At 39.5% G+C, this 27807-nt stretch overlaps 1 protein-coding gene across 3 annotated transcripts in view; it reads right to left on the bottom strand.

The window, feature by feature from the left end:
- The window catches only part of STAG1 (stromal antigen 1), a 169938-nt gene that overhangs the window by 109697 nt on the left and 32434 nt on the right, over window positions 1–27807 (bottom strand). For 2 of the 3 annotated variants that reach the window (XM_033069129.1, XM_033069127.2), the window contains exons 2-4: window positions 21627–21761; window positions 14682–14784; window positions 5497–5661 (exon numbers count right to left, since the gene is read on the bottom strand). In XM_033069129.1, the coding sequence (XP_032925020.1) occupies window positions 5497–5661; window positions 14682–14784; window positions 21627–21655 (297 nt within the window). In that variant the 5' untranslated portion in view covers window positions 21656–21761. Of the gene's footprint in view, window positions 1–5496; window positions 5662–14681; window positions 14785–21626; window positions 21762–24069; window positions 24204–27807 lie in introns of all 3 variants that reach the window. The other variant, XM_033069128.2, reaches the window with a different exon arrangement.

Raw genomic sequence — 27807 nt, forward strand, 5'->3', positions numbered from 1 at the left:
ACATAACTTTTTATTTTCTGAAGCACAGAGAAGAAAGGAATACAATCCTAGAAGTATTTCTTCCCAATAAAACTACGGGATTTATATTCTCCATATAGGATTATCTGTTTGGTATTTTGTATAAATACACATTTCTATGCAGCAGACTGGGCATTAAATATAATTACACAGAGAAATCAATGTAATACATTACACTGAACCATTTGGGAGAAAAAACACCACCAAAAGAAAAAAAAATTATTCTCTTAGGAGAATCTTAGAATGGTAAATTTTAACTGGCATTACACTGAGTGCATAAAAGGTACTGGGAAAACTCTGCTTTCAAATGGACTAAAATCACAGGAATTCCCAAGGCTGGGCACTCTTGCCCAGCAGATCCACACTACTCAGAGCAGCAGTTCCTCACCTGAGTGCTCAAAAAAGGTGGGTGCACCATACAAAGATCTCACCAAGAAGGTTTTCTAAGGTGGGACAGAACTTTTGCAGGGGCTCATCTCTCACAGTTGACATGTTACAGCATTTCCAAGGGGCTGTGTCTGTTTAAGCTGAGCCAATCACAGGCATCAATGGTGCTACAAAGCATCAAAACTGTCATAAAACACTGAACACCAGAATGAAAAGATACTTAGAGGAGTGCTGAAACAAAATGGAGTTATTCCAGTAAGAGACCCATCAATTTATTAAAACACATGATTTGTATTCCTTTGCTAGCACAGTTTGTAAAGGGTTCACAGATCACCCCAGACACTTCATAAAACATCAGCATTCTAGAGAGCAAAAGACTTCTCTTCTGCCTTCAAGTACAATGAGTATTTTCAGGTACAAATGCCTTCACACACTGCATTACTGCCACTTGTGTTCACATTAACAGCAAAATCATCTCATGTTATTAAATCACAAGGGAAAGGAAGCTTTGTGTGATGACTGCAGAAAAATTCATTTGGTATTAAGGGATACTCCTCTAATTAATTAATGCTTCACTTGGTGGCTAAATTATTCCCAGTGTAGCAACTATAAAGAAGTGTACCTAGATTTGATTTTTTTCTTTTAATGCAGTACCATACAATCAAAAGCAAAGCAAGATTACTACAGAACAAATCTGCCTAGCAAAATGAAAATACTAGCTTAAGTATTATTAATACATGCAGTTATTTTGCCCATTAAACTTTAGAGACTGTATACTCAAACTGCTAAGGAGTGTCTGAGACAATCTGGGGAAACCTTAAGTTGTTATCCATCCTTCAAGGTGGAGGATACAACAGTTAAAACACAACAAAAGACAATTAAACTAAAACATGCCTTTAATACAAAAAGCGTGGGTAGTACTTAAAATCTATATCTGTATATTTTCAATCTTCAAAAACCTTTGCTTTCAGAAATAGTTGAGGGAGCCACAGAGATGTGATCTGGCAAAAAACACTTCTAGAGGGAGAAAAGAAACTCAGAGAAGACAGAGCCATTAAGGTCACTGAGAACACAGACACCACAGTGGTCCTGAGTTGCAAACACTGAGGTAGGGAGCATTTGTTTTTGCTACCTTATTGCCTTTCTTAACTGCCACTGCCAGAGACAGGCTGTTGGATTTTTGGTGCAATCCAGTTACAGCAACTCTGATGTTCTTAATCTCAAGGACCTATGTAAAAACACGTGTAATTCCTCCTGCATAAGGTAAATATGGTTATACAGTCACTAATCTGGAATAAGTGTGACCTACTGCCAGAGATGGCCTTCTCAAGGCAGGGTAAGCAGTGCTACAAATACAGCTTTACTTGGACAGGGAAGGCACCTCAAAGGACACAAATCCCCATGTGCCAAGATGTGCAGGTAAGAACAGTGAGGAGCCCTGTGCATCCTTGATTTCTCCAAAGACAAGGAAGAACTGGTGGCACAATGAAAAATTCCATTTCAACACACTAGATACTTGAATACTTATCTTAAAATACTTTCTGGCATATAATGGAGCCATATTTATTCTGAACTATGTCTAATCAACACCAAGATCACCTTTTATTAGCTGATCATAAGCATAGGCAGCAATTTTAAAAAGGTTTTTTCCCCAAAATCAGCCTCTACTCTGTAGTGAACTGCTAACACCAATTAAGAGTGACTGGTAATGCATGGAATATTGCAGAGTAATCAAGGCACAGATCTGCTCATGTTTTGGTACTGAACATCTAGAATTACTGATGACCCATTCTCTCTGATGTTCTAGGGGAACAAAACCCCTTTGCAGACAAGAAAGCAGAGCACTTCTATGCTTGGTTTGACCACCAGTAGTACAAACTTCTTCTCAGAGTACTGGTCATAACTAACTCATGAGAAATTTGCAGTCTGAGTCCTAAACAAAATCTGATCTCATCTCAAAACTAAAGTTCTTTAGTCATCTTTACAGCGGGGTCAAAGACCAATGCAGAGATGCCTGAGGATTTTAGCTATCAGTCAGGCTCTGCCTGGGTGGCTCAGCTGGAAGAGCAGAGGGTCACCCAAGCCTTCATTCCCACCAGTGGGCAGCTGAGCACATGAGCAGTGCTGATAGAAGCCATTCTGCCTATGGAAGTTCAGAGCAGGGAAATGAAGAGGATATAGCTGTCACCATAAAATGATATAACTAAAAAATAAATATATGGAAAAGATAAATGACAAAAAGCAGAAGAGTATCATGTTTGACTGTGAAAACAAAAACCACTAAAGAAGTTCTATGAATAGTTTTAATGGAGTAACACTTGAAAATGTACCTGCAGAAAGCATGAGCAGAAGGTCACATCACACCTCATACACAGAGAACTGCTGAGAGAACAACTTGTGAAGCACTAACTGTACAAAAGGTTACAGAGCAAATGAAAAACACTGACAACCATCTGATATCAACTTAACATGGGCATCAAACAGATTTACAGAGTACAAGCAAGACATAAGCAGCACCCTGTGTCTTACACAAAGATTTTATGCAAAGAGCACTCCTGGAGTTATGTATACTTGAAATACAAAAACTCTAACTGATTTTATTTCCCTGGAAAAAGCAACCAGCAGTAAGCCTGAAGAGAAGTAATAAATGAATCCTGCTGTGAGAACCAAAATAGAGAAGCTTAGAAGAAGTGAAAATTGAATTCAGCAACAGACTTTTATGAATTGGCATCACAAAGCCAGAAAAATCTAGCAACTAAAAAAAATTCTGAGAGCAAACAGCAGGAGTAGACAGATCAGAAATGAAAGCACATGATTTCCATGTAATCTCAGAATATATTAATTGAATTTTCCTGGCTTTTCATTGCTGGAAGCAAACTTAGGAGCACTAGAAAAAAGATGTAAGTTCATATTACAGGGAAAGAACTGAATATTGAGAAATAATATGTTTGGCCAAATACAAATGTATAGCAATCTTTTGAAAACTGCAATCTTGACAATATCACTAACATTAAACAAAAAAACCTGCATCAAAACTATGAAAAACAAAAATGCCAAGTATTCCTAATTGTTATATCAAAATCCCTAAGCTATTACAGAAAAATGTAAGTATGAAGGCACTAATAAGTTTGGTAGACAAACTTACTAGTTATTAGTTTCACACGAGATGACTGTCCAAAAGTGCAAGTTAAAAAATATTAAACCACATTTTAATTGCATTCTCTTTCCTACTACAGGGTTTCTTTAATTTTTTAGAATATTTTTATCAACAGTAAATTTTTCAAAGGTGCTCAAGTGATGCATACTCCTGAAATTAGGGCTCAAGTCGTTTATGCCTGTTTGCATCCCAGGCCTTCAAATACTCCTGCCTAGTTTCTCTCCCCTGCTTAGATGCTGCTGGGTACTTTTCTCCTAACTGCAGGCTGGGCACATGTTAAGCATGTGTGTTCTATGCATACGTGATTTGTGGATACAGGTATGTGAATATACAGACACACATGCACCTACACATTCATACACAAATTCTCCACTTCTCAAAACAATCTCTTTGTATCTGAATTCCAAAGGTTTCTTAATACAAACATGCAGACAATTTATTTTTTCGTATTTAGTCTGCAGCAGACTTGTGTCAGCATCTCTTTTGAAATAGATAAAATGTATCAACGTCAATTCCACATACACACAGAGTCATCAAATATCAAAGCAGTCGCCCATTCCTTTCCATTTGGCTTCTGCAAATATCAATATCTCTAAGTCAACTATACTACATCAAGTATATTGTATGCTCTGTACCACAGTAAAACCAGAAAATAGACTCCAGATGTTTCCTCAATTCCTGCCAAAAACAAAATTTGAAAAAGTGCTGAAAACCAAACAAAGTTGGAAGCTCTGCTGTAGAAAAAAAAAAGGCATAAGGAATCTGTAGCTTTGTTAGGAGTAAATTTGTTCTGTCTTCACCTACTAGATAAGAAGGGTCAATCCTAAATAAGTGTAAACACAGAAGCTATGAAAAACAAAAATTCTCATTTCCTTCTTGTGTATTACTTCTTTAAAATTACATCTCAGACTTTCCACAGACTTGAGACAGAAATTTTTCAACAACTTTCACTCATTTGCAATTTTTGATTCCTCTGGGACTTAAAAGAGGCTTAGCTTTTAGCTACACTAAAAGTAATAGCGAGAATGGGACTTAGGACCTAATTTTCCTAATTTGTATTTTTCTCATGTTAGTCAGCATCAAAACAAACTAATACTGCCTAAATCCTGTGTTGTTGAAATGCAAAGTAAATGCTTGAACAATACTTCAGAGCAGGAATGACTGTTGGCTTTGGACTGCACGGGCTCAAAAGTGTTTCGGGCCCATTGTTTCTCCTTTGAGTATCAAAACCAAGAGCTGCAGCACAGCAGCTTACTAAAACCACACACCACTGTCAAAACCAATCCTCTATGCAGGGTCTTGAGGGGCAGGTCACCTGGACCCACACATCCTGTAAAGACCTTTGAGCTGATCAAAGCATGAGAGGATAAGAAACATTTCTAGAGGCAAGGAGGACAATCTTATTTATTTTAAAATGAAAAATTTGCCTTCAGGACATGTCAGTGTTTTCCCCTCAAGACTCACTGGAAGTCTAGGCAAATAGTTTAGCCTTCTCCTGCTGTCCTGATGGGGACAGTGAGAATGCAAGTTCCAGTGAAAAGGGCACCAAACTGCTTGTGTGAGTTGGCATTCTTGAAAAAACAAGTGAACAAAAAAGGCTTGGATTCATCATTATTTCCATACATTTTTTGTTCATATAAAGCTTGCTACAGGATATACTTCAATGAACTGCTTAATATAAACATATATTTTTAACTGAGGAGTAATGAATAAAATAGCAGAGAATTTGAAACACATGACTTTCTGCCAGGTCTCTTGTTCTTCAGCAGGACACATGACAGCTCTCAATCAGAATCCTCCTGTACTTTATCATACACAGTCTGTTGGACCAAAGCAGCCATGAGGAAATACTACTGATCACAAAAGCACAGCTTAGACTGGACTCCAGTCAGGATACACTGAACTGTGAGGAGGAACACAAGTAGACACTTTACCTGCATAGCACTCTTTCCCAGCTTAACCACCTCAAACAAAGTGACAGGGTCCCCTTCTCCATTCTGCTGGGGGTGGCCGTTGGCTCTCCCACGACTCGCTCCTCGAGCTCCAGCGTCGGAACGCCCCTTGTCCGCTGGAGACTTCCGTGGTTTCTTAGTGGCAGACTGGGCAAAGAAAACCAGCAGAGGGAAAGTTTATTATAGCTACAGCTGAAATCACCCAGTGTTTCTTTATAAACAATCCACAAACATTACATGGTTACACCCTCACACACATTTATACACACAAAGATTCTGGGAGGAGCCAGGCTGGAAGGCATCTCCAGAGGTCAAAGTAGGGTCAGCTAGGAAAATCAAACAGGTTGCTCAGGACTTTATCCAGTCAGGTACATATAATTTCATTTACCAGTAGGTGGGTAATTAAAAGCCAAGGTAAGTAGTGGTCACTCCAAGACAGTGGTGAACCCCCAGTGCTGGAGTACCAGCTCATGTCAGTCCCTGTATGGTTCTTACACAACACAGGCATTGAGAATAACTGGTGATCTTAACTAATGATCTGTCTAAGACACTAAGTTATTAAAGATATATTAGCCACATTAACATTAATTTTCTGTATTTTCATTTTCATACAACTTTTGTAAGAAACTGTGTACATAGTCAGCTCTTCAACTCAAATCACCAAATTTGTACAGCCAGATTTACTAGATCACCATAACAGCCTCTTGCTACAAAATTTTATGAGTTAAAACATTTTCCCTTTGAGTCTAAATTACTTAATGAAAATTTTCTCTATGTTCTTCAAGGTTTTAATCAGGTGGTACAGACACCGCTTGTCAAGACCCACCTACCGAATATTTGCTCTGAATTTAAGTCACTTGTGAAACAGAAACAAAAAAAATTACGAGGAAAATAACATCAGATTTCTTACTTCCATACTCTGTTCTTTCTCTCTACTGTGAGACAAACAAAAGCAAAATCTGCTGTTTTCCACAGAACAATGAAGCTATTGTGAGGAATTATGTTAAAGAGAACAAGCAAAACAAAGATTAAATTTTTGGGCAATATCCTCATGGCACCATTTACTCAAGTATATTGTCAGCTGAGTTTCTATTAATGCTTTTAGCAAAGAACACAAAGCCAACATTTTCGGTTGCATATTACAGTGCAGACACATTGAGAATTTTACTGCAGAGGAAAGGGATCTCATTTCTAGCAGAGAGCTGGTAGAAGACAGCCCTGCAAGCCCACACTTTAAAAGGGATCACTGCCTTAAAAGGGGTGGGGCCAGAGGGCTGAAGCAAAGGGCAAGGTAGAGTGCAACTGCCTCTTACAAGTATTCAATTAAGGATTTGCACAGAAATGCAAGCTGGAAAGCTTAAAATAATGGTACAATTTCTGTGAAGTTTTCTGGATAACATTTGCACTTAGGATCAAAAGAGTATCTCCCTCAATGAATTTTTAAGTATGTGCAAAGCTGCCTGTAACAGCAAGAATATTATCAACATATGAAATGTTCAACTTCTACTGAGCTCAAGAGAGACATGTGATCGCTATTTATTAAAATGGGAAAGAATTAGAAGTAAATTGACTCTACTGAGAGATATAATCCATGCACTTATTCCACGTGGGAGACAGTAAACACTTCACCTAGCTGCAAGGACTGCTAAATGAAAGCTTGAATGCAAACTGATGCCCCCATAGAAACTGAAGCTCCCTCTACACTCAGTTTTTCTCAATGTGTACTTGAAAGAGAAGCATGAAACGCTGCAAGGATGAAGGGAAAGGAAGAGATGGATGTGAAATGCATATATCTAAAGCTACCTTGTTAATGAAAGCGATGAGAAAAACCACCTGTTTGAGTACCTGAGTATGACTAATACAGACAGGCTCAAAAGCAGGCATATAAATGCCCAGTTTAAATTCCCTTTGTCAGGGATCCTGGGAAAAGCAAGGTGCTTTAACCAAGGCTCCTCGTCTGAATTGGAAGGGTGAGATCACCACCAAGCCTCAGAGGAGGTACAGAAATAACTGACAGATGTAATTCTGACACATTACTGGATAAAGTCAGATTCTTCAAGTCCAAGTAAATACCTCAATATCCTGGCCCTGAATTAACACCAGATATATTTCTGAGACTACTTGAATAAAATTCCTCTCTGGTGTAGATTTTCTTCTGAAAATGAGAACATCTCTCAGAGTGGAGAAAAATTTTGCATCTAACAAAAGTCATTGTGTATCCAAGCTGGGGCAGCAAAATCCAGATGCAGGATCTGTATTGAATCCTATCTCAAGAGACAAAACAAGTGGACAAAATGTTCCACCCAAGACTGAAGAAAATCCAAAATGTGAACTATCTGAGTGAGGCAAGGATTAACATTGTCTTGGGGTGGAAAGGCACTAGGCCAAAGGGCATCCACTCCTCAGCACTTCCACCCAGCAGGGATCTGGCAGGAAGCCCAAGCTCAGTCTCACTCCAGAGTGTGAATATGAAAGCAAGTCATATATAGGTCCTCCAGCAATTGTCTGGTGCTCTAAAGTTTTGCAAGCACAAAGCACATGACATTCCCTTAGTCATTAACATACAATATTACAATGCAGTTGTCAAACATTATTTGCACATAATGTCTCTCAATTTACAGCAAGAAACTTTGCAGGTCATGTTGACAGGTTTGAGCTTCACACAGGTTCCTGCCTCTGAGCACAAAGTTCAGTAGGAGATCCTACTTTAAAGAGACCAATGAACCACTGGGATAATCTCCCCAGGGAATTTGGAGGTTCCTCAACATTGGACATTTCAGATTCAGCTGGACAGGTTGCTAGGGCATCTTTTCTAGATCATGCTTTTGCCAGACAAGGTTGAACCAAATGACCTGTGAGGGCCATTCCAACCTGGTATTCTATGATTGTATCCCAGGATGGATCCTCCATCACCACTTGAGCAAGTGAAGGAAAAGGCAGGATTGGTACATCTGTAGAAACAATAGAGAAGACTCATTTATGATACAGAGCATCTGTGGTATATCTCCAAAGGCAAGGTGTTCTTGGAAGTGGAGTTGCAAAAGCTACAAATCTAAAAATTATGTTTGGCATCGAGGATGCGAGGCACAGGTAACGGTGCATCCCAGAAAAGAGACACATGCACTCTCAGGAAAGGGTGATTCTTCTGGAAAAAAAACCAAAAAAAACCCAAAAAAACCAAACAAACAAACAAAAAAACCACAAAAACAAAAAAATCCATTCTCTAACACCATGAAGAGCTTCCACAGAGAAAGAGCCCTGCTCAAGGATGAGTGTGGCCCCAGTAAACCTGTCAGACTATCACCGACAGCTGTAAAATGAGATGTTTCAAAAGATCACAGCGAATTTGTAGCAGGTCTGCTCCCATAGATCCACCAAATGCTCATCATGACACAGGAAAAACAGAACTTCTGAGTCCTAACAGGAGCAAAAATTGGGATTATTACACACTATTTTATAGCTTTCAGCCTTGAAATGGGTGAATCAGAACTGCCAAAGGGAAGGATAAAGCAGCATGACAAGGTAAGAATGCTTGAGGGTTTTTAATCACACACCAAGAAAGGTGCTGCGTGGAGCTGAGAGGCTGCAGCAGTTGCATTTGTGACTTCACTCCAAAACACAGGACAGCTGGGCTGCTGTAGTGCCAAAATGAAAACAGAAATTACTGATGATTTTTCAAATTTGTGACAACAAAACTGAGGGTTTATATACACCAGCATCAGGAAATTCAGAAGTTCCAGAATATGCCACAGAAGCAACACGCAAAAAAGGCCATATTGATTGTCATATACCTTACCTGTTGCTTTAAGGCTTAAATGAATGCAAACAAGAAACAAAATACTTTGACTGAAATTAAACTAAAATGTTGACAGCTCAGGATTTTGTAACAAATTAGCTACACAAAACTTTTCCTTTCATGTCTTTAAAATTACTGTGAAGAAAATAAAGCGACCCAGATTTGTAAAATCAAGTAATACAGCGAAAATTAATTCACCCACTACCAAAAAAAACAAGAGTGAAAGTCACTTGGCATTTTATATTAACTTTCCCCAAGTTGATGTGATGTACTCTATGAAAAAAATAAAGGTAGTGAGTAACTCCACCTAACACACCACCTGAAAACAATGGCCTGAATGTGCATTCACAACATGAGATATTTAGAAGAACTGATACCCCATTTCCCAGGGAAGGTGGAAGAAGCTTTTTAACCTCCACTTGAGTAAGACTGAAGGACTTGTCTCTCTCCAAGGCACCAGCCCCTCAAGAGGTCCTGTGTTACAAGCTTGTGTTGAGTGTAAGAATGGTAATGCCTCAGGTCTTTGTGAATTAATCCTGATTAAAAAAAGATTATGACACATTTCATATCATCATCATGGTTATCTAGGGAGAAGGTTCTTGGATTCCAACAGTCCTGTGGACTGTTTTAGTCATAGGAACAAGATGCTCCCTTGTCTCATCCTACAATTAAAGACAGGTGCAGGTCCCCTAACACCCAGTGCATCCAGAGCTGCTTCAGCTGCAGCACTTGCAGTTTAGGACAAAAAAAGCAGAGGCATTGGTGGGAGTGGTGGTGCTATTTTTTCACCCTTATTTTAAAATCTATCAAGAGCTCTAGAAGTCATCTTAAACAATCAAGAGAGTATGCTATAAATGCTTGAATTATTTAAATTCTTCAAGCTGAGGCATTTACTACTAAAAAACCACTATTTTCACAGAAAAATGAAGAATAGATTAGATTGCCAAAAATACAAGAACTATCCCATCAAAAGCTTACAAAGAAAACTTCTAATGCTACAGGTAACAGGATAGAAAAGTCATCACAAAGATGCTATAGATGCATTGCATCTCTACTGAACTACAGACTCCCTTCAGTTGTAAGGGACAGACCTAAATCATCAGGCAGGCAAGCTGAAACAGGACACTGATGTAAATCACACCAACCACAAACCTCCACTGCTCTGAAAAGAAATTCTTCTAAGAGGATTCCTCCCTGTTATTAATCAGGACATGCATGACTTGGAACTTGAAGCAAAACTCAATCCCCTGCTGTATCTAACATCTACACTGCAAGATTAAATAAGGCCAGGAACCTGCTGCAAAGTTAAAATTTCCCATCTGAATGCAATGATAAGGCATTGTGGTCTGTCTCCTCCATACCAAAAACTACAAAAGGACCCGAAAGTAAAATTGTACAGGCTTTGCTGGGGACAGAAGCATCAGAAGTGCCTTGTTTCATCTTGCTTTAAGCAGAGAAAGATACGCTGTGGCTCTGAGTATGGGATGAGAGAGAAACCAGCAGAGATCTCCAAACTGCCACCTCTGGAACAGACAAACTGATGTTTCTCCATGTCCTCTGAATTAAAGATTACATCTGTCTGCTCTGACTTCAAATCTGAAACACAGCCAGGGATCTCTCTCACTGCCTCAACCTCCAGCAGCTGCAGTTTAAGCCAAGCTATTCTGAGCTCCTGGGAAGGTGAGGCCAGGTAGTTTAAAATAAAGCATGCCAACAATGCTGAACAGAGTGTTGATCCAGAAGAGGAGACAAAAAAGGATGGGTGAATAACTGATCTGAGCCTGAGTTCACTGATGTGAATACTACACTGCATCATAAGCCCTTGGGCTTTCAAATCCCCTATGCAGAACAGGAGAGCACATCCACACCCATGTATTTCAATAATGCAGCAGACAGAGAGGGCATTTTGGCCAGTATTACTCAGCAACTTCAAGGAGAGGACTGTTAGAAGTCACTCATTAAACAGAGGCCCCAGAATTGATTAAATACACACCCAGATGGTATCCTCACAGTATCCCAAACATAGGCACCACAATACCCCACTGGCTGGACAGACTCAGCCCTTGGCCAATCACTCCATTTGCTCTATCACACTCAGTGCTTGGAAGGGGACATGGCCAATAGGCAGCCCCAGCCACGAGAGCAGGACAGGGCACAGCCCCTGCTAAACTCACAGCAAGGGCTGGGCAATTCAGGACAGTCAGGTCAGACTCTGAGAGCTGCTCTGTAAGACCAATGCACTTCATTTACTTGCAAATTGACTGTCTAGCCTACTCAGTCAAGTACTCAATAGAACAGTGTATGGGAAGTGAAGGGGTACTTGAAAAGTAGTGTTTTAGAATGGAATTACTTGGATTGAAAGGAAATCTTAAAGATCAACTAGTTCCAAGTTTTTTAGAAAGGGAAGGTACCCTCAAAGCATTATGGTTCTCTATGAACTGAAGAGCTATTTGCTACAAAAGGGAGTTTTTCAAATGATCTCCATCTTCTTACAAAGGTCTCAAATCTGCAGAGAATATCTTTCTTTGGAAAGCAATCTGGAAAAATCTTCTTGTAGTAGTGTATCTCTATCTCTCTAATAAAAGGTCACATCCATTCTGTGACACTCAGCAGAAACCTGTTTAAAATACATACATATATTTAATGGAATATATTCTATGCAGCTCTGTAATAGGATCATGCAGCACAAAGTAAAGTCCCTTTCCAAAAGAGGTCAGTATGTTTATGGCAGATGTGCCATGGTAGCTGTGATGGCCTAAGGACATCAGAAAATCAGCATTTGCAGGAAGAGATTAAATCTTATTAGAACATAATATTTTAGTTAGAAAAAAATCCCAGCCACAGAAATCAGAAAAGCCTTTGGGTTACCATTCTTCAGGTCTGTAACAGAAATGAAAATCATCTAAGCTAAATCTCAGTTGAGAAAAACATTTCTGAAATTAACTAAACCTTTTAATCTGTTTCACATCTGACAGTAAAGGCAGGTGGTACCTGTGAAGGAAACAAAAGCCACAGTAGTGAAGAGTTAGGGGGGAAATATCATAAGAACCAGGTAATTCTCCTGAGGGAAGTGGTTGGGTTAGCAACATGGTTTGCTAAAGCAATACAATTACCAAGTCCCTGGCTTTTAACATCACATAATGCTGTAAATTCAATTGCCTAGATCATTCTTTCCAAGGTTTTTGCATTTCTCCTCTAGACACTAGACATTGAGTGGCTTCTTGCTTTTGGGTCTTTTTTTTTCTGGTAGAAGAACCAAGAGAGAAATTTATGATGAAGTAAAATGGAACAGGCACCTAAGAGAGGCTTTTCAAAATCAAACTAGAAAAGCCATGATCCCAAATCTGATCCCACTCTGAGCAGGAGGCTGCAATGAGATCTGCTGAGCCCCATTCCATAAACAACCATACTGTTTTTCCTCTCTCAAACTCTTCCAATCCTAATATATGCTTTCCTGAGATTTTGGGATGGAGCTCAAAAGGGAAAGAGAAAGTAGAACTGAACAAATTCTTCCAAATCTGGACAAACTACAGTTTTATAAAAGACACTGCATTTGTTTCATTCTCTATTTTTCTTCCTCTAAGACTGGATTTGGGGTTTTCTGACTCCTCTTAAACATTAAGATGAGCTTCCACAGAATTCCCCCTGATACCTCCAACGTCTTGCTCCTTAGCAGCAGCAGTCAGCTCACAGCCCATCACTTTGTGAATGAAGCAATGGCTGCTTCCTCTGACTTGTTCATCACTTGACAACCACACACGCACCTAATGAGCCTGGAGCCGTTCTAAGCAAAATGAGCAATTCCTCCCCTAGAAACCTGATAGCAGGACCAGCAGAGTGCTTCAGCAAATGTTCCCATAGGAGCTACTAATAAACTGAAGCAGAGGAATGAGAAATGCTTTTTGTAACATTCACCTTTCCCTTCCAGTGAGTGTGTGCTGGGTACAAAATACCCCATGTTGCTGTAACCTGAATTCCTATATTGTGACAACATTCTGGGTTAACAATCAGGTTGCACCAGCCTGCTTTTATTTATTAGAGCTACAAACCCCCATAGATTTGCTAATGAAATATTTGTAAGATAATTTTTCATTTTTTCCTTTGCTTACAAGCTATGTAAACAGATAAGTTGTTCACTTTAAACATTTCTTTAAGGCTTGCTCTGAAGAGGCTTCACATGAGCAAATCCATTTATCTGATGAAGAACATACACATCATAGAAAAGTGTTCGAAAGCTTTTAGAAAGGAAGACAACACGCACAGAAAAAAACAGAATTAAAAACGTTGGCACCCTGAGTAAGTCCAGAGACTGTGATGCAAATTGAAAACCAACAGTAAAGAGGAATTTGCTCCAGCTTGGCCAGTATGCCTGAGAATAACACCTGGATCTGTCCATTCTTACAGCCTCACCAAGTCCATGGTTTGAGATGAGCCTTAGGATCAAAGCCCTCAGGGATTAAAAAAAAAAAAAACATCTCCATCTACTAGTGCTGTATAGATATATAGCACACTCATACTGCAAGTTTATTCATAAATCAACACTAAGGGGTGAATTAAACTCATTAATAACAAACACAGAAGTTCCCACCAAGTCTTACTCCACGCTGTATACTTCAAGTGATACAGCCAAGAGAACTAAACTGATCACCTTCAAGAACCAAGATGGACAACATGAGACACAGAACTTTGCTTTTATTCTCCAGTGAATTGGCTGTTTTATAAAATAAATGAAAACAAAAGCCTTCCTAATACCCCATGTAAGAGAGAACTGTTTCTGTATGTACCTACTGATAGGCCAGCAGAGACAAAGACAGCCATATCACCTGCTGCACTATGCCAGAGGGTACACTGAAGCTCCCAATCTATAAGTAGAATGCAGTATGTCAACCACACGACTCTTAAATTTGTTAATGGATTTTCTCAGGAACCTAGTAAATACCATGCTGCAATACTTCCACTCACATTAAGAGATTACCAGTAATAAAAGGATGGCTCAAATGTCATTTTTAACTTAAATGCCCATTACAATTTTCAAGAAGAAAGTGCTTGTACTTACTGAGGTTATTCTCATATCTGGAAGATGTGAGAATATGTTGCAATGAAAATAATAACAAAACTGTACTGTTCATGAAAGCAGTTAACAAAAGAAAAATTAATAGCTATTATGAGAACATTTTTAGGTTCTTTTTTAAACACTCCAAACATTGTTTGCACATCAATTTGATAAATATTTCATACTACAAGTCTTCATAAAGTCTGACATAGGACTCATTAAAAGCCTATTTATGTGACCACAAGATGATCAGATGAAACAGAGTCTGCTGTCAATTATAAATAGATGCATAACAAAACCAAAATAAATTACACATACTGGAGGCCTGCCGGGACGGCCCCTTTTTCTTTTTCCTTTGACTTCTGCTTCTTCAAGTTCACTGCCAGCATCTGAATGTGCAGTAGTTTCATTTGTAGAATCCCTAGGGAGAAAAGCATTAAATAAATTCAAATTATTTGAAATCAACAAGTAACTGACCAATTACATACTTAGTCCTGAGCCAGAAAACAAATAAACAACAAAAAAGTCAGCACTAAAAGGCTTTCTCCATTTATTCTGCAAACCAAGAAACTGAGCATTGTTAGCCCTGGAAAAGGCCTTCCCTTTTCATTGGTGCAATGTCATTTATTGACTGGAATCCTTTCAATGCATTTTCATTTGAAAACACATTACACTTCAAAACTGTCTACACTAACCAGCACATGCTCAATTCACCAATCCCACAATGTATTCACTACAGAGAACTTCCTTTTACTCTTTGTAGCTGCTCTCAAGGCCCCAAGAGCAATGTGGACCTCAATCCAGCTCTCTCATCATTAACACAGTTACACAAGGTTCCACACAGCTTCCACCACACTCTCAGGCACACCCCAAGACAAGGGGCTTGGGCAACTATTAATAAAGAGGATTCATGCTGACTGTGAGGCCCAAACCCTTTGATCTGAAGACATTTGTAATTTTTGCAGTTAGAAAAATATTTTCACTTGTACAAGGGAAAAGCTTTGACAGTGCTCAACTCCTGTTAGCAGAGAAGCCCAAACAACAATTTCTCATTTGTTGCCATTGCAGATTTAAATCATGATAAGAAAAAAAAAAAATTCCTCCAATTTTCACCACCCCTCCCAGCCAGAGGCACAGGTACTTCTGTGCCTTCTAAACAGACATGGCTGCTTGAAGAAACTCAGATTGTAATTGATCTTGTGAGGCATTAGATCTTGCCCAAGAGCAGCTCACATGCAAAACCATACCTGTTAGTGATGGGCTTTATTTTTACTGTGCAAGACCACCAGTGCACCAGATCTCTATAAATGTTCATTTACAACTAATAATGTCCTAGATTACTCAAGGATGGATCAAGTGAAGTTATAACCATAGACTTCTTTAAATCCAAAATAATTTCCTTGAAGTGAAAGGAGGTCAGCTGCGGCATGGCTTGTGCAAAGGAAAGGTGAAAACCAGACCTATTCCATATTTGATAGAGCCTCAAACATCAATGGCAGCATTAGTGATCTGCTCTAGAGAAACTGAGCAAGCCAAGACCTACACAGATCTTCCACCTTGTGTGGGGGTTATTTTGTATTTTGCTCTCTAGATCAGAATACTTCACAAATTTGTTGTATCACTACGAAAGCTAGTTAATAATGCAGAAAGATATCATTGTATCAGAACTGGGAATGTTCTCATACTCCTCTTTACTGAAATTACTGATGACTTTCTAATATTAAAACATTGTTTTCCAACCTTTTCCTATTCACAAGCACAAAGACACGAAGGGGACCACAGAATCTTCCACAAAAACCAGATTACAGAATAACATATATGAGTCTCTTTTACTGAAAGTACCTTCAGTGGATTATCTCTAACTACTCTATACACCCCAGAAAATCAGGCATCCGAGATGAAAAACCACAATTCAAGTGCATTTGAGTTCACAAATTACATGCTTGTAATGCAGTACCTATACAAAACTTTGTTGTGATATAATTAAAAAGTACCTTTTTCACTTCATAAAATATGAAATTTGAAAAACTTAGCATCAAGCTATGTATTTGAAAAAACACCCCAAAATATCAAAAGCATAAAATCAAATAAAGGAGACCCCAAATGGAGTTCAAAATTATTTGGTAGATTAGGGTCACAGCAGAGAAAAGCAATGCAGTAAATATAGCTGAAAACATGCTTATGCAGATGCATGTATCCAGCCTTTACTCCAATACCTCATCACACTGCAAGTCAATTTGACAAAAATGTATACTGGCTCACAATGGCAATTTTAATAGATTTTGAATACAGAAGTAAAGAACCCCATAAAAATATTTGCTCCCTTCTGTTGCTGGAGTGAAATTAAAACCATTCTCTGTTGCTCTCTCAAAAAAAAACCCCAAAAACCCCCCAGAGCTTTTCTCTCTGGTCTGGTTAGATCCTTATTGGAAAAGTTTCAGGCATGGTGTATCTATCTAAACAATCCCCCCATTCCTGGGGAAACACTGTGCTTTGCTAGCTTATAAACTTGCACGCCTAGGATCATCAGGATAAAAATTTCTCTCTATTAAAAACAGATTCAGCAGTCCTCCTAGGCAAACAGCTCAAACCCTTCCCTTGACTCACCAGAGCTATATAAATAAATTAAACTCTACTACTACTTCACATGCATCTACTCCACAGAGAACTCGACTTTCCTATTCAGCCTCAGTCCAGACTAGCAAAACCTCCAGACAAATTTGTCTGTTCAGCTTTGGAAATTTCAAATCCTTCCACATACTGCATATGAAAGGAACAGTTAAGTTATTAACCACCTTCTCTTCTCTGCCTTAAATAAACTGCTGCCTTAAACCTGGTTCTCTTAATATTCTTCTGGTAAAACTTCTCTGATTTGCTGGAAGCCTCTTTGGTCATTTCCTTCTTTGGGAAAAGCTCAATAAATCAGTACTAAGGGTGAGATTCATCTAATCTAAATTACAGACATATGCAATGCAGAAAATCTTAATGTACAAGATACCTCACACTAAAGTCATTGTCCAAAACTGGTCAGACAGTTAAAGTCTTATAAATTTTCTTTTATCTCCATTGCTGATTGTGATCAAGACAAGCAGCTTGAACATAAATGTTTCAAATTAAACAAAATAAATCTCATCCTAACAACATGCAAGGATGAAAGGAAACTTCCTTCCAGCAAAGAATATATGCAAAGAGCAAGGGGAAAACATCAAAAGCTAGGTTCCCCTCAATCCTCATTTGGAGTAGGGAGACTGGATCAAGGACAACCTCCAGTCTTAGCTGGTTTCATATAAAAATAAACATCATTTCAAACAGCAAGGAATTCTGTTTTGAATCATCCAGCTCCTGCACAAAAAGGCCCTTCCAGCATGGCTGTGAGCCCTTCCAGTTTGGGAGGTGGTGCCTCTTGCTCCTGTCACAGCCTTGTAGATGCTCTGGGTACACACATGTGCCCCTTCTCTTATTTCTGAACTCAGAGCAGCAGTACAGCATCTCCTGCCTGCAGTTCTGTCAGTTTGTAACACTCAGGGAGAGAAGCAGCTGGCCTGCATCCATCTCCCTCATTCCCTACACATCTCACAGAACTGCTAAGAAGTAATTTATCTGGTGGCAGTTATCCACATCTTAATAGACCAGAATTATCCTATCCTCATTCCACGTGTGTGTGACTAGGCACCTGAGGGGGAAACTGGCTTAGTCATAATTTCATAGCACAATTTGAAAGCTGTTGTGAGGGAAGATAATCTGGGCCTAAGGAAACCTGCCTCATCTAAGGAGAGGTGGAAATGCCTAAAGCTAAACCTTTCCTCTTTTAAAACTGCTTTGAAATGACAGGGACTTGAGAGAATTTGACAGAGGTGGGGGGGACCTACAAGATTGGGGTGAGCAGAGCAAAAGAGACAAGTGATAACCCCTTCTCAGGGCTCAGGTATACTCTGCCTTGCTTTATATACCATGTGCCTTTAAAAACACACCACAACAATACTGCATTTATGTATCAGGTTTTGTAAAAAAAAGAAACCAAAACACTTCTATAAGCTTTTATCACTGTTGATGAGGGGCTTGACATTCTGGCAGAGATAAATTCAGTAATTGCTATCACCAGATTCAGCCTTGTGAAAAAAAGCATTCATGAAGAAAAATGGCTAAATGCACAGGCTCATGAATCATGGATGAATCAGTTCTCATGGTTGATCCTCAAATTCTAAGGAGCAAACATGAGTCATGTCATTGAGAGAAGATTTGTAACTGTCCATCACGCAGATCAAATACACCAGACGTTTGCTCCAAACATCTGGAACACCAATAAGTGAAACCCTGTCTTCATTGTGTTCTGAAGCCACTTTTATGAATCTAGAAAGGGTAAAGATGCTCCTTTCATGTTCCCTCAACAAAGAAGAATTTGGAAGGGAATATATGACATGGTCCTAAGCAACATATATTAACATATCAAATGGGCTTTAGGATTGTTTGTTTAAAGACAGTAGCCAAAAAGATTACAAAACATTACAAAAAAGAAGTAGAAATTTAGCACAGGAATAGGAGATTATAATAATCCTTCAAACAATCCATTTAAGAGTTAGAAAGAAAACCTGGACTTTTTGTGTGGAACTGGACTGTGTCTTCCCAAATCTGTAAATGTGTGAAGCTAATACCCCCTAGCCCAAAAAATTGTTTCAGGTTTCCTCACCCTAGCCAGCACTCTTCCTGAAGAAAGTCTGACTGGGACCTTCTGAATTATGTTCTCAGCCCTCAGAGAGTCCCAAAACCTCTATGCTCACATCATGCTGAGTTCTTTGTAAAATGAAAGACCTCCTCTTGTTTATAAGCAATCAAAACTACATCTATCGTTGAGGATGACGTCTCACCAACACTTTGCAGAATAGCATTAAACGATTCCCAACTTTACCAGAAAAAACAACATTGATGCTTTCTCTCTCTCTTTGATTTGCTTAATATCAGTTGCTCTGACTATAGAATATATACTTAACGTCCCACAGGTTTTTCAGCTGGTGCACAGAGTTACCAAGTCCATTAATATGCACTTTTTCACCTTAAACTCTGTGATATTCCATTCACTTTTTAAGTCCATCTGGGTTCTTGAAGTGAGAATGCAAATATCCCTTTCCCACCACTACCATCACAGATTCTCCTAGCTTTTTTTGTTCTTGGTATATTTCACAAACATTCCCTCACTTCTTGAATATGGTAAACCCAGGCAAAACAAACCAAGAAAATGTTCTTCCTTAACTAATCCCTAAGCTAACAAGAATCCCCTCAGGCTGACACTCCCACTCAGTGTTGCCCATCAAGGTCACTCCCAGCTTTAGCCTGTACTCATCCACAACTAAATTTTTTTAAGATGTTTTGAAAATACCAGAGAAAACTGTAATGCAAAACATGTTATTATCAAGGTCAGACAAATTTATTTTCAATTGTCCAACCATTCAGTTTCTTAGATAACAAGACTTGAAATCTTAGCTTGGACCGCCACTCAACCCTGATAAACTGAGGTTCCTTCACACTCTGAGGTAAAAAAAAAAAATAGAAAACATTCCAAGCAAAAATAAATTAATATTCAATAACTACCAAATGTACCTGGTGCAAGTGCCTGGCACTGGCAGCAGGGTGGTCACAGAGGGAGCTCTGTGAGGGAAAGAAGGGCCCTGTGAGCGGGATGAAGGGCCCCGTGAGGGGACAGAGCGGGGCCTGTGAAGGAGATGAAGGGTCCTGTGAGGGAGATGAAGGGCTCTGTGAAGGGGGATGAAGGGCCCTGTGAGGGGGATGAAGGGCCCTGGGAAGGGGGATGAAGGGCTCTGTGAGGGAGATGAAGGGCCCTGTGAGGGGGGATGAAGGGCCCTGTGAGGGGGGATGAAGGGCTCTGTGAGGGGGGATGAAGGGCTCTGTGAGGGAGATGAAGGGCCCTGTGAGGGGGGATGAAGGGCTCTGTGAGGGGGGATGAAGGGCCCTGGGAAGGGAGATGAAGGGCCCTGTGAGGGGGGATGAAGGGCTCTGTGAGGGGGGATGAAGGGCTCTGTGAGGGGGATGAAGGGCCCTGTGAGGGGGGATGAAGGGCTCTGTGAGGGGGGATGAAGGGCTCTGTGAGGGGGGGATGAAGGGCTCTGTGAGGAAGATGAAGGACTCTGTGAGGGGGGATGAAGGGCCCTGGGAAGGGGGATGAAGGGCTCTGTGAGGGAGATGAAGGGCCCTGTGAGGGGGATGAAGGGCTCTGTGAGGGAGATGAAGGGCCCTGTGAGGGGGGATGAAGGGCCCTGGGAAGGGGCACGAAGGGCCCTGGGAAGGGGGATGAAGGGGGTCCTGCGAGGGGATGAAGAGGGTCCTGTGAGAGGAGCCCGTGCTGGACTGGGCTGGGCACCCACGCTGGGGTCATGAGGGGATGGAGTGGAATGAAAGTTTGAAGGTGAACTGAGGTATGGGCAGGGGTAAAAGGAACACCTGGTAGATTTTGTATTTATTTCTCACCATTACCCAAATCCTTTTTAATTAGCAATAAATTAATTTTCTCCAAGCCAAGTCCATTTGGTCTGTTTTGATTTCCCTGTCAGTACCTCACCCCATGAGCTTTTTCACTCTGTGTTCTCTCCTGCCCTGTGAAGAGAGAAGCAGGTTCCAGTCTCTAAAATTCCTTCTACTCAACTTATTTCCCAGCTTCTCCTATTACAGACTCCCGTTCTGTTCTTCCCAGTATCTCACTTTATCCAAGCACAGCTACATTACCATGTGCATTAGCCACTCCTATTTCCCAGCAGGACCAAAACATGTTCATGTCACTTGCTACCTTCAACTGCAGAAGACAAAAGCAAATTTTTCGCACAATAAACTCAGCTCATTGAAAGAAAGTACACAAATGGAATATACAATATGGCATGAGAAAGTACACAACTGGAATACACAACATGGTGTGAGAAAGCACACAACTGGAATACACAATATGATCCATTATGACCAAAACCAATATATACTGCTGAAATGTCACAACATTCAGAAGCCTAAATGTAGCAAAGACCTTGTTTTGTTTTGCACAGCTAAGTTAAATCTCCATACACAGAAAGAAATATTTTTAGATTAAGTGTTTTGCAGTTTTTTTACACAGTTTTTCAGCACATGAACACACAGGAGGCCTGAACAGTCACACTAACATGCACTTCTTTCAAGCTTGTGTTTTTGTCCTCACAATCACCTCTCTGTTTACTTCAACCTTTTTAAAAGCCAAGATTTCAAATGTAGAGAGAAGCGTATACTCACTGTAGTACTGGCAAATCTGAAGTAATCATTTTTGCAGCACTCTTGGAAGTAAGAGCTACATAGAACTTCTTCTCAAAGTTATTACAAGACAACTACTTGGAAACCTCTTTCATGAAAAGAACGTCAAAGTTCAGTCTGTAAGAGAGAGAGAAAAAATTTTTTAGACGTGACTCCAAAATAGTAATACACTGAATAAAACATGCTGCCAACAAAAAAGGTCATTTTTGAAGTAGCATCACTATTAAACCGTAAGAAATTTAGAATGGATGACCCCAAAACTTGCATTCAGTTTTTACATTTCTGTTTAGGTAACTTTGTGCAAGTAAATAAAAATTTAAAAATAAATATTCTGCATATTGTTTACCATATACATTTGTATTTAAACGGCACTTCACCTATTGAATCAGACCCTCTGGATCACAGCTTTGTGTGACTGAATTTCACAGAATAGTCAGAAGGTGTGCAAGGGTCTAACTGCAGCAGAAGTTATTTTAACTTAATGAAACTGAAGTTGCATGTTTAAATAATAAAGCAGACTGCATCTGTGGTGTCACTACACCCACTAGTAACATTTCTCTACCCAAAAGACTAAGCAAGGAGTTGAGTAATGGCAGCAGATGTGACTTTACCATTAAATAATGGCAGAGTGTGACAGATTCAATAATCATCACAGTCATAAAACACAGAACTGCCATCCTAGTCTTCCAGTAAATGCAAATTCTGGAGAAACTAAGTAGATGTGCTCCATACTTCCCTTTTACAGGTCCTGGGGTAATATGAAGAGCTGCATGGAGCACTGCAGCTCAGCAATGGCAAGGCACACCATTGTGTTTTTAAAAGATGGGATATGTTCAAACTCTTTTATTTAAATATTCTATTTTCTCTCAATGGGCATTATTTTTTTTCCTGTGCTCTAGCAGTTTTGCACAAGGCAGGAGAAAAATCCAGCCAGGAAGAGACAATGTAATCTGCACCAAATGGAGGATCTAAATGGAAGTGCACACTTCTAAACAAAACAGTACAGCATATAAAGTATAATTTCCATCCTACTACACACACATCAGTGTTTATTTACCAAACTGTACAGAATAAACAGACTTTTTTGCCTCTTCACATTGCAGTTCCAATTAGACTCACAGATGTATACAACTAGTTCTTCCAGTACTTACTACTTCGTGCTACCAACAGTTTTGCTTACAGTGCCTTATAATGAAATTTACATTTTTAATACCATGTAATTAGCAAGCCATTTGTTTGCAAAACACATGTTAACAAACAAAAAGTTTGTTTGGAGCTAAACCAACCACTCCAGTATTAATGGCTTAAAGGGGCCAATACACCAGGCGGGTGTGAAAGCTCTCCAGTTTCACTTTGAGACAGAAGGCAATCTGAGTTCTCCTTGAAAAAAAAGTCATATATGCTATTTGTGCTATTTCCATAAGCATTTTTTCATTAGAGACACTGCTCATTACTGTGTTTCAAAGGATGCAATTGCTCCTAACAGGGCAATGACATGTCCAGTTGACAACACAAAGCAACCATTTAAGACACTGATAAGAATTTGTCATAAACAAACACAGAATTAGATTGAATTAAGTTCTGAGTTGACTTTCTATATGAGAAAATAAAGGCAATGTTCAGATCTCTGAAATGGAGAAGTTCACTACAACTGGAACAAGACTGAAAAAAAACCCAGTACCTTTTTGTACTCACACAAGCATGCACAGACACACACACTGGACCTCAAAGGAAACCGATCCATCTCAGATCTTCAGATTATCTAATTCTAGCAGCATTCATGACAATCTTACTTTCCAGAAAAGCTTTTTAAACAAGTCTAAGGAAATTTATGTACACTGCATGTGAGGTATCTTCCATAGACATTGAAGGCATCCTGCACAACTGCTATGTGGGATTTCTTTTTTTAGTTTTCCTTTTTAACCTCATCACCCTTCCCAACTGTTGGCTATGCATGTTCAGATGTAGCAATCAGCAGCATTCAGCTGCTCTAGGGAAGTGCTCTCACACACAAGGAAAAGGATACTTGCTCAAAGACAGCTTTTTTGAAAAGGAAAGTCCTGACTTAAAAGTATGGAGTGAAGGGTATAAAGACCCAGAAGCAGAAGAGACGACCAAGGCAGCTGGACTCACAGTGCTAAGGGCAGAAAACCTGACACCAGGGAACTGCAAGGGCCTGTGCTGTTTTCTCCTTGTCCTTATGCTAAACAGGAAACTGCAAAACAGGGCTGGAAGAAAACACTCTCTGTGGTAAATTCAGCCTGGACCATCTGAAAAAGACAAATTTAGCCCCTCTACAGTCCTGTATTAACATAGTCAGTGTGTGACAAAATACAAGAACTGTTTGACAGCTGTGGAAAATTCATTGATCCTTATAGACTACACAAATATGAACTTTTGTGTTTTTCTGGTTTTCATAAAATACCTGTTTCTGAAACATGATGTTGTCATAACCAGGAAAATCAAACACTCCCCCTCTCTCTCCTTCTGCCTGAGAACAAAGTCATTGATTAAAAAAATCTTGAAAGCTTGAGACACACAGCCATTTTGTCACCTGTCCTGGAGAACAGGGGGAGGAATATTTCATACTTCAGCATTTGGGGTTATTTAAATTATAATAAACACAATACAGTCCTTTAACATGCAGTCACAACTGCTTCTATTTTAGTTTAGGGAAAAAAGTCTGATGTTTTCATTCAATCCCAATTATTATGACCTTTGTATCTTTTTGAACCTGCACCTCTATATTTTAAGATCATGTAAGTTTATGCCAGTCCAGTTAAAATTACCTGTAGAGGAATATAAAGCAGGCAGTAGTTCAAACATACAATGGAAACAAGTTAACATTTCCCTTTTTTGCCTGTTCTCCAAGCATGCACAATAATCAGGGCAGACATAATGACAATTATATAAATTGCCTTTGTAAAAAACGTATTTTCTAGTAGATTGTTTGGTTTATTATAGTGTTTGTTCAATAACGATCTCATGAGCTCAGTTTTAAGAAGACTCTAGGATTTTACAACAATGAATCCAGTACATGCATTCTATCAATATTTCCTGTAGTTTTTACTAACACACAAAGCTGCCCACATTTTTTGCAGTCCTTAGGCTGTTTGCATCTCCGGTGCTGAAGTAATCCACCCATTTTAGCCAAAAACTAAACAAATTAAAAGACTGAGAACATCCAGACAGAGTCCTTCCAAGCAACAAAACCAGACCAAGTTAAATGAACTCTATTATATAAGGACTAGGTATCTAGCTCTAAAGCTGACCTCAAACTTAAATAACAAAGAAAATCAATTACTTAATCTAGCAGTTACTACATTATTAATTCCAGGGCCTGGAAGATACCCAAACCAAAAAATAACAGGCATTAGGCAGATTTCTAATACAAAAATCCTTTCCTTGTTGACCAAGTCACCTTATCTCTTCCAAGTACAAAATATATTCAAACAAATGAACGAATTCACACAAAAGAAGGAATGTCTTCTACAATTAACTGGTAATGCCTTTACCCCCTTCCTTCATTTCCCATTTCTAATGACTCTGCTCTCTCTCTCGGTGCTCCCTGCTGGAATACATGATAGTGTGTCACGTTCCTGCACAGCACCAGAAAACAAGACATGGAAAACTCGAGTTTTTCAGAGATAGACAAGATTTGTCCCCCTCAATATTCCTGCCCAAAGCCTGCATCTGACTGCTAGGAAAATCCATCAGCACAAACAATAATCCTGCGCTGTACATCCAGGCAGAGTTTCCATCAACCAAGAGAGAAGAGAGGATCAGGCAGATCAATTCTAGCCTTCACTGCTTTATCCAATGTCTTGGGTGTGCCACGGAAATCCTTCCTACCCAGTTACTCATCTGCAAAGTGAAAATAGTATCTAGAAACTGCAAATGTGAATTCTAAATCCTGCAGAAATAAAAAAATAATCATCAGGAACTGACCTTGTAACAAATTTACCAAATGCCATGACATGTTCTACATCACTCAGGAATTTTTGTTTGCTCTGGATTAAATATTTCTATAAGCATATGCTTTATTTCTGCTACAGGTTTGGAATTTGAAACATATTAATTCATGTTGACCCTACAGCCACTTGATTGAAAGTCAAATTAGATCACTACTCCCAGTTCTGCTTTTGAAAGCACATAGCATAATTTAAGGCCAAACAAGGCATAATGCTCATTCCGCCCATCTTTAAAATAATTTCATTGAAGTTCTGTGCATAATACATATTTCATTTTCTAGTAAGTATTTAAGCCAAAATTGAAAGCCCACGTGATAGACAGATTACCACTGAGCACTAGTGGGTTCCTCACTACCTACGGTACACAGCAAGCTCTCTATGTGGTCTGCAGCATTCCTAATCCAGTCAAACCATGACAGAAGGAGGAAATACCAGCATCAGTTAGGCTAGCAGAGCATGGCAATGCTTCACTTCCTACAGCCATCAAAATCATTCCACATCCCTCCCCAGTGTGCCTCTGCTGCTCTTGTTAGCCATTCCAGTACAATCTGCAGTTCCCAGCCTGCAAAGGCATGTCAATGTTAAAACCCAAAACCCTGGGAGGGCTGTTTGACACACCAGATGTTTGTGCTGCCCTTCAGAGCACAGACTGGAGCACACTGGAGCACCGGACACACAGGGATCACGTGAACTTCCATAAAAAGTACGGCCAAGAAGCACACAGCGAGACTCATACACAAAACCGGAGTATTTAGCAGATGTTTACGATCATTGACTGAAGTTTCTTTTCTTCCATTCTTTACAGGTATCACCAGACATTTTACCCATACCTGTGGGATCAAGAACTATCTCGTGACAACCCCTAGGTGTCCATTTAAATTGTCTTCAATTGCAGTTGTCTTTCTCAGTTGCACCAACACGCAGAACTGACTCTACAGGCAAAACAGCTGTTGCTGTTTCCTCTCACCAAATGCTTTTAGCCTAGACAGGTCCTGCCCAGTCAGCCAGAAAAATCATCTGAAGTGTCACATCATAGCGTGCGGTATTATTCTGTGCTCTCCAACGTTCCAAACGCAAGACCTCACACTGAAAGGCTACACAAATCACTTCTTCCAGAGTTGGGAATAAAATCTCTGCGTGACAAAAACATCCAAGGCGTACCACCACATTTCTATATTTAGTTTTCTGTCTCTAAAAATGTGTGAACTGCCAAAACCAATCAGTTTTTCTGTATCTTCTGCTAGCATTTCCAGAAGGTAGCAGCTAATTCCTGTACTGTGCAGGTCTGTGACAAGGCACTGACACCAAGATCACACAGGAAAGCTGATACAATCCTTTAACCGTGGCTATAATAACATAATTAATTTAAATGTCACACATCACTCAGACAACTGTTTGATCTCCAGTGTTTAGTCCAATAGCTTCTAAATACATTATCATATACTGCTTTCTTCTAACGCCCAGGATGGTTGATACGAAAAATACAATATAAAATATAAAAATATAAAATACTAATCAATGCTTCATTAAAACAATTGCCTGTAGATCTGGCTTGCTCAAGAACAGAAATTTTATAGTTTCAATTTGTAATTATAATTTTTTTTAAATAACCGTAAATTTGATGGACTGAACATATGGAAAACAAGCTTGCTTTCCCTTTGTTATTCTTACAGACATAGCTGCTCCTTCCTCTGTGGACACTCCACGAGACACTTGACCTGATTTTCTGCAGCACTGAGCACTCATATCTGTGACTGAGATCACCGGGGGTTACGTGCACTCCATCATTCATAGGGCAAATAATTATGGGCTGATTGCACAAGACTAAGAGTTAAGGCACTGAGTCCTAATGTTAATCCAGTATCTGGATGATTAAGGTCTAAATTAATGACTTGTTCCTTCCCATCTGTCCATTAGGATAACATCAGCTACCTATCAGCCTCATGCCTACCTGCCCTGAACATAAAATAACCAAAACAGGAAGGGCTCTACAAAGTTACTTCTACTGTCCTCAAGCTGTGAGAATGAATAGGTGGACCCTTGAAGCCTTCTGTTTCTCTGCACTTCTATTTCCAAAACTTTATCTTGAGAAGATAAACTCAATTGTCTTTTTAAGATGATGCAAGAGCATTGAGAACCATAAAAAAAGCCCATGGAACAAGTTTTGAGAGAGATTTTGCTTATTGTAGAAA

The sequence above is a fragment of the Catharus ustulatus genome, chromosome 10, assembly GCF_009819885.2.
Source record: "Catharus ustulatus isolate bCatUst1 chromosome 10, bCatUst1.pri.v2, whole genome shotgun sequence".
Classification (NCBI taxonomy): Eukaryota; Metazoa; Chordata; class Aves; order Passeriformes; family Turdidae; genus Catharus; species Catharus ustulatus.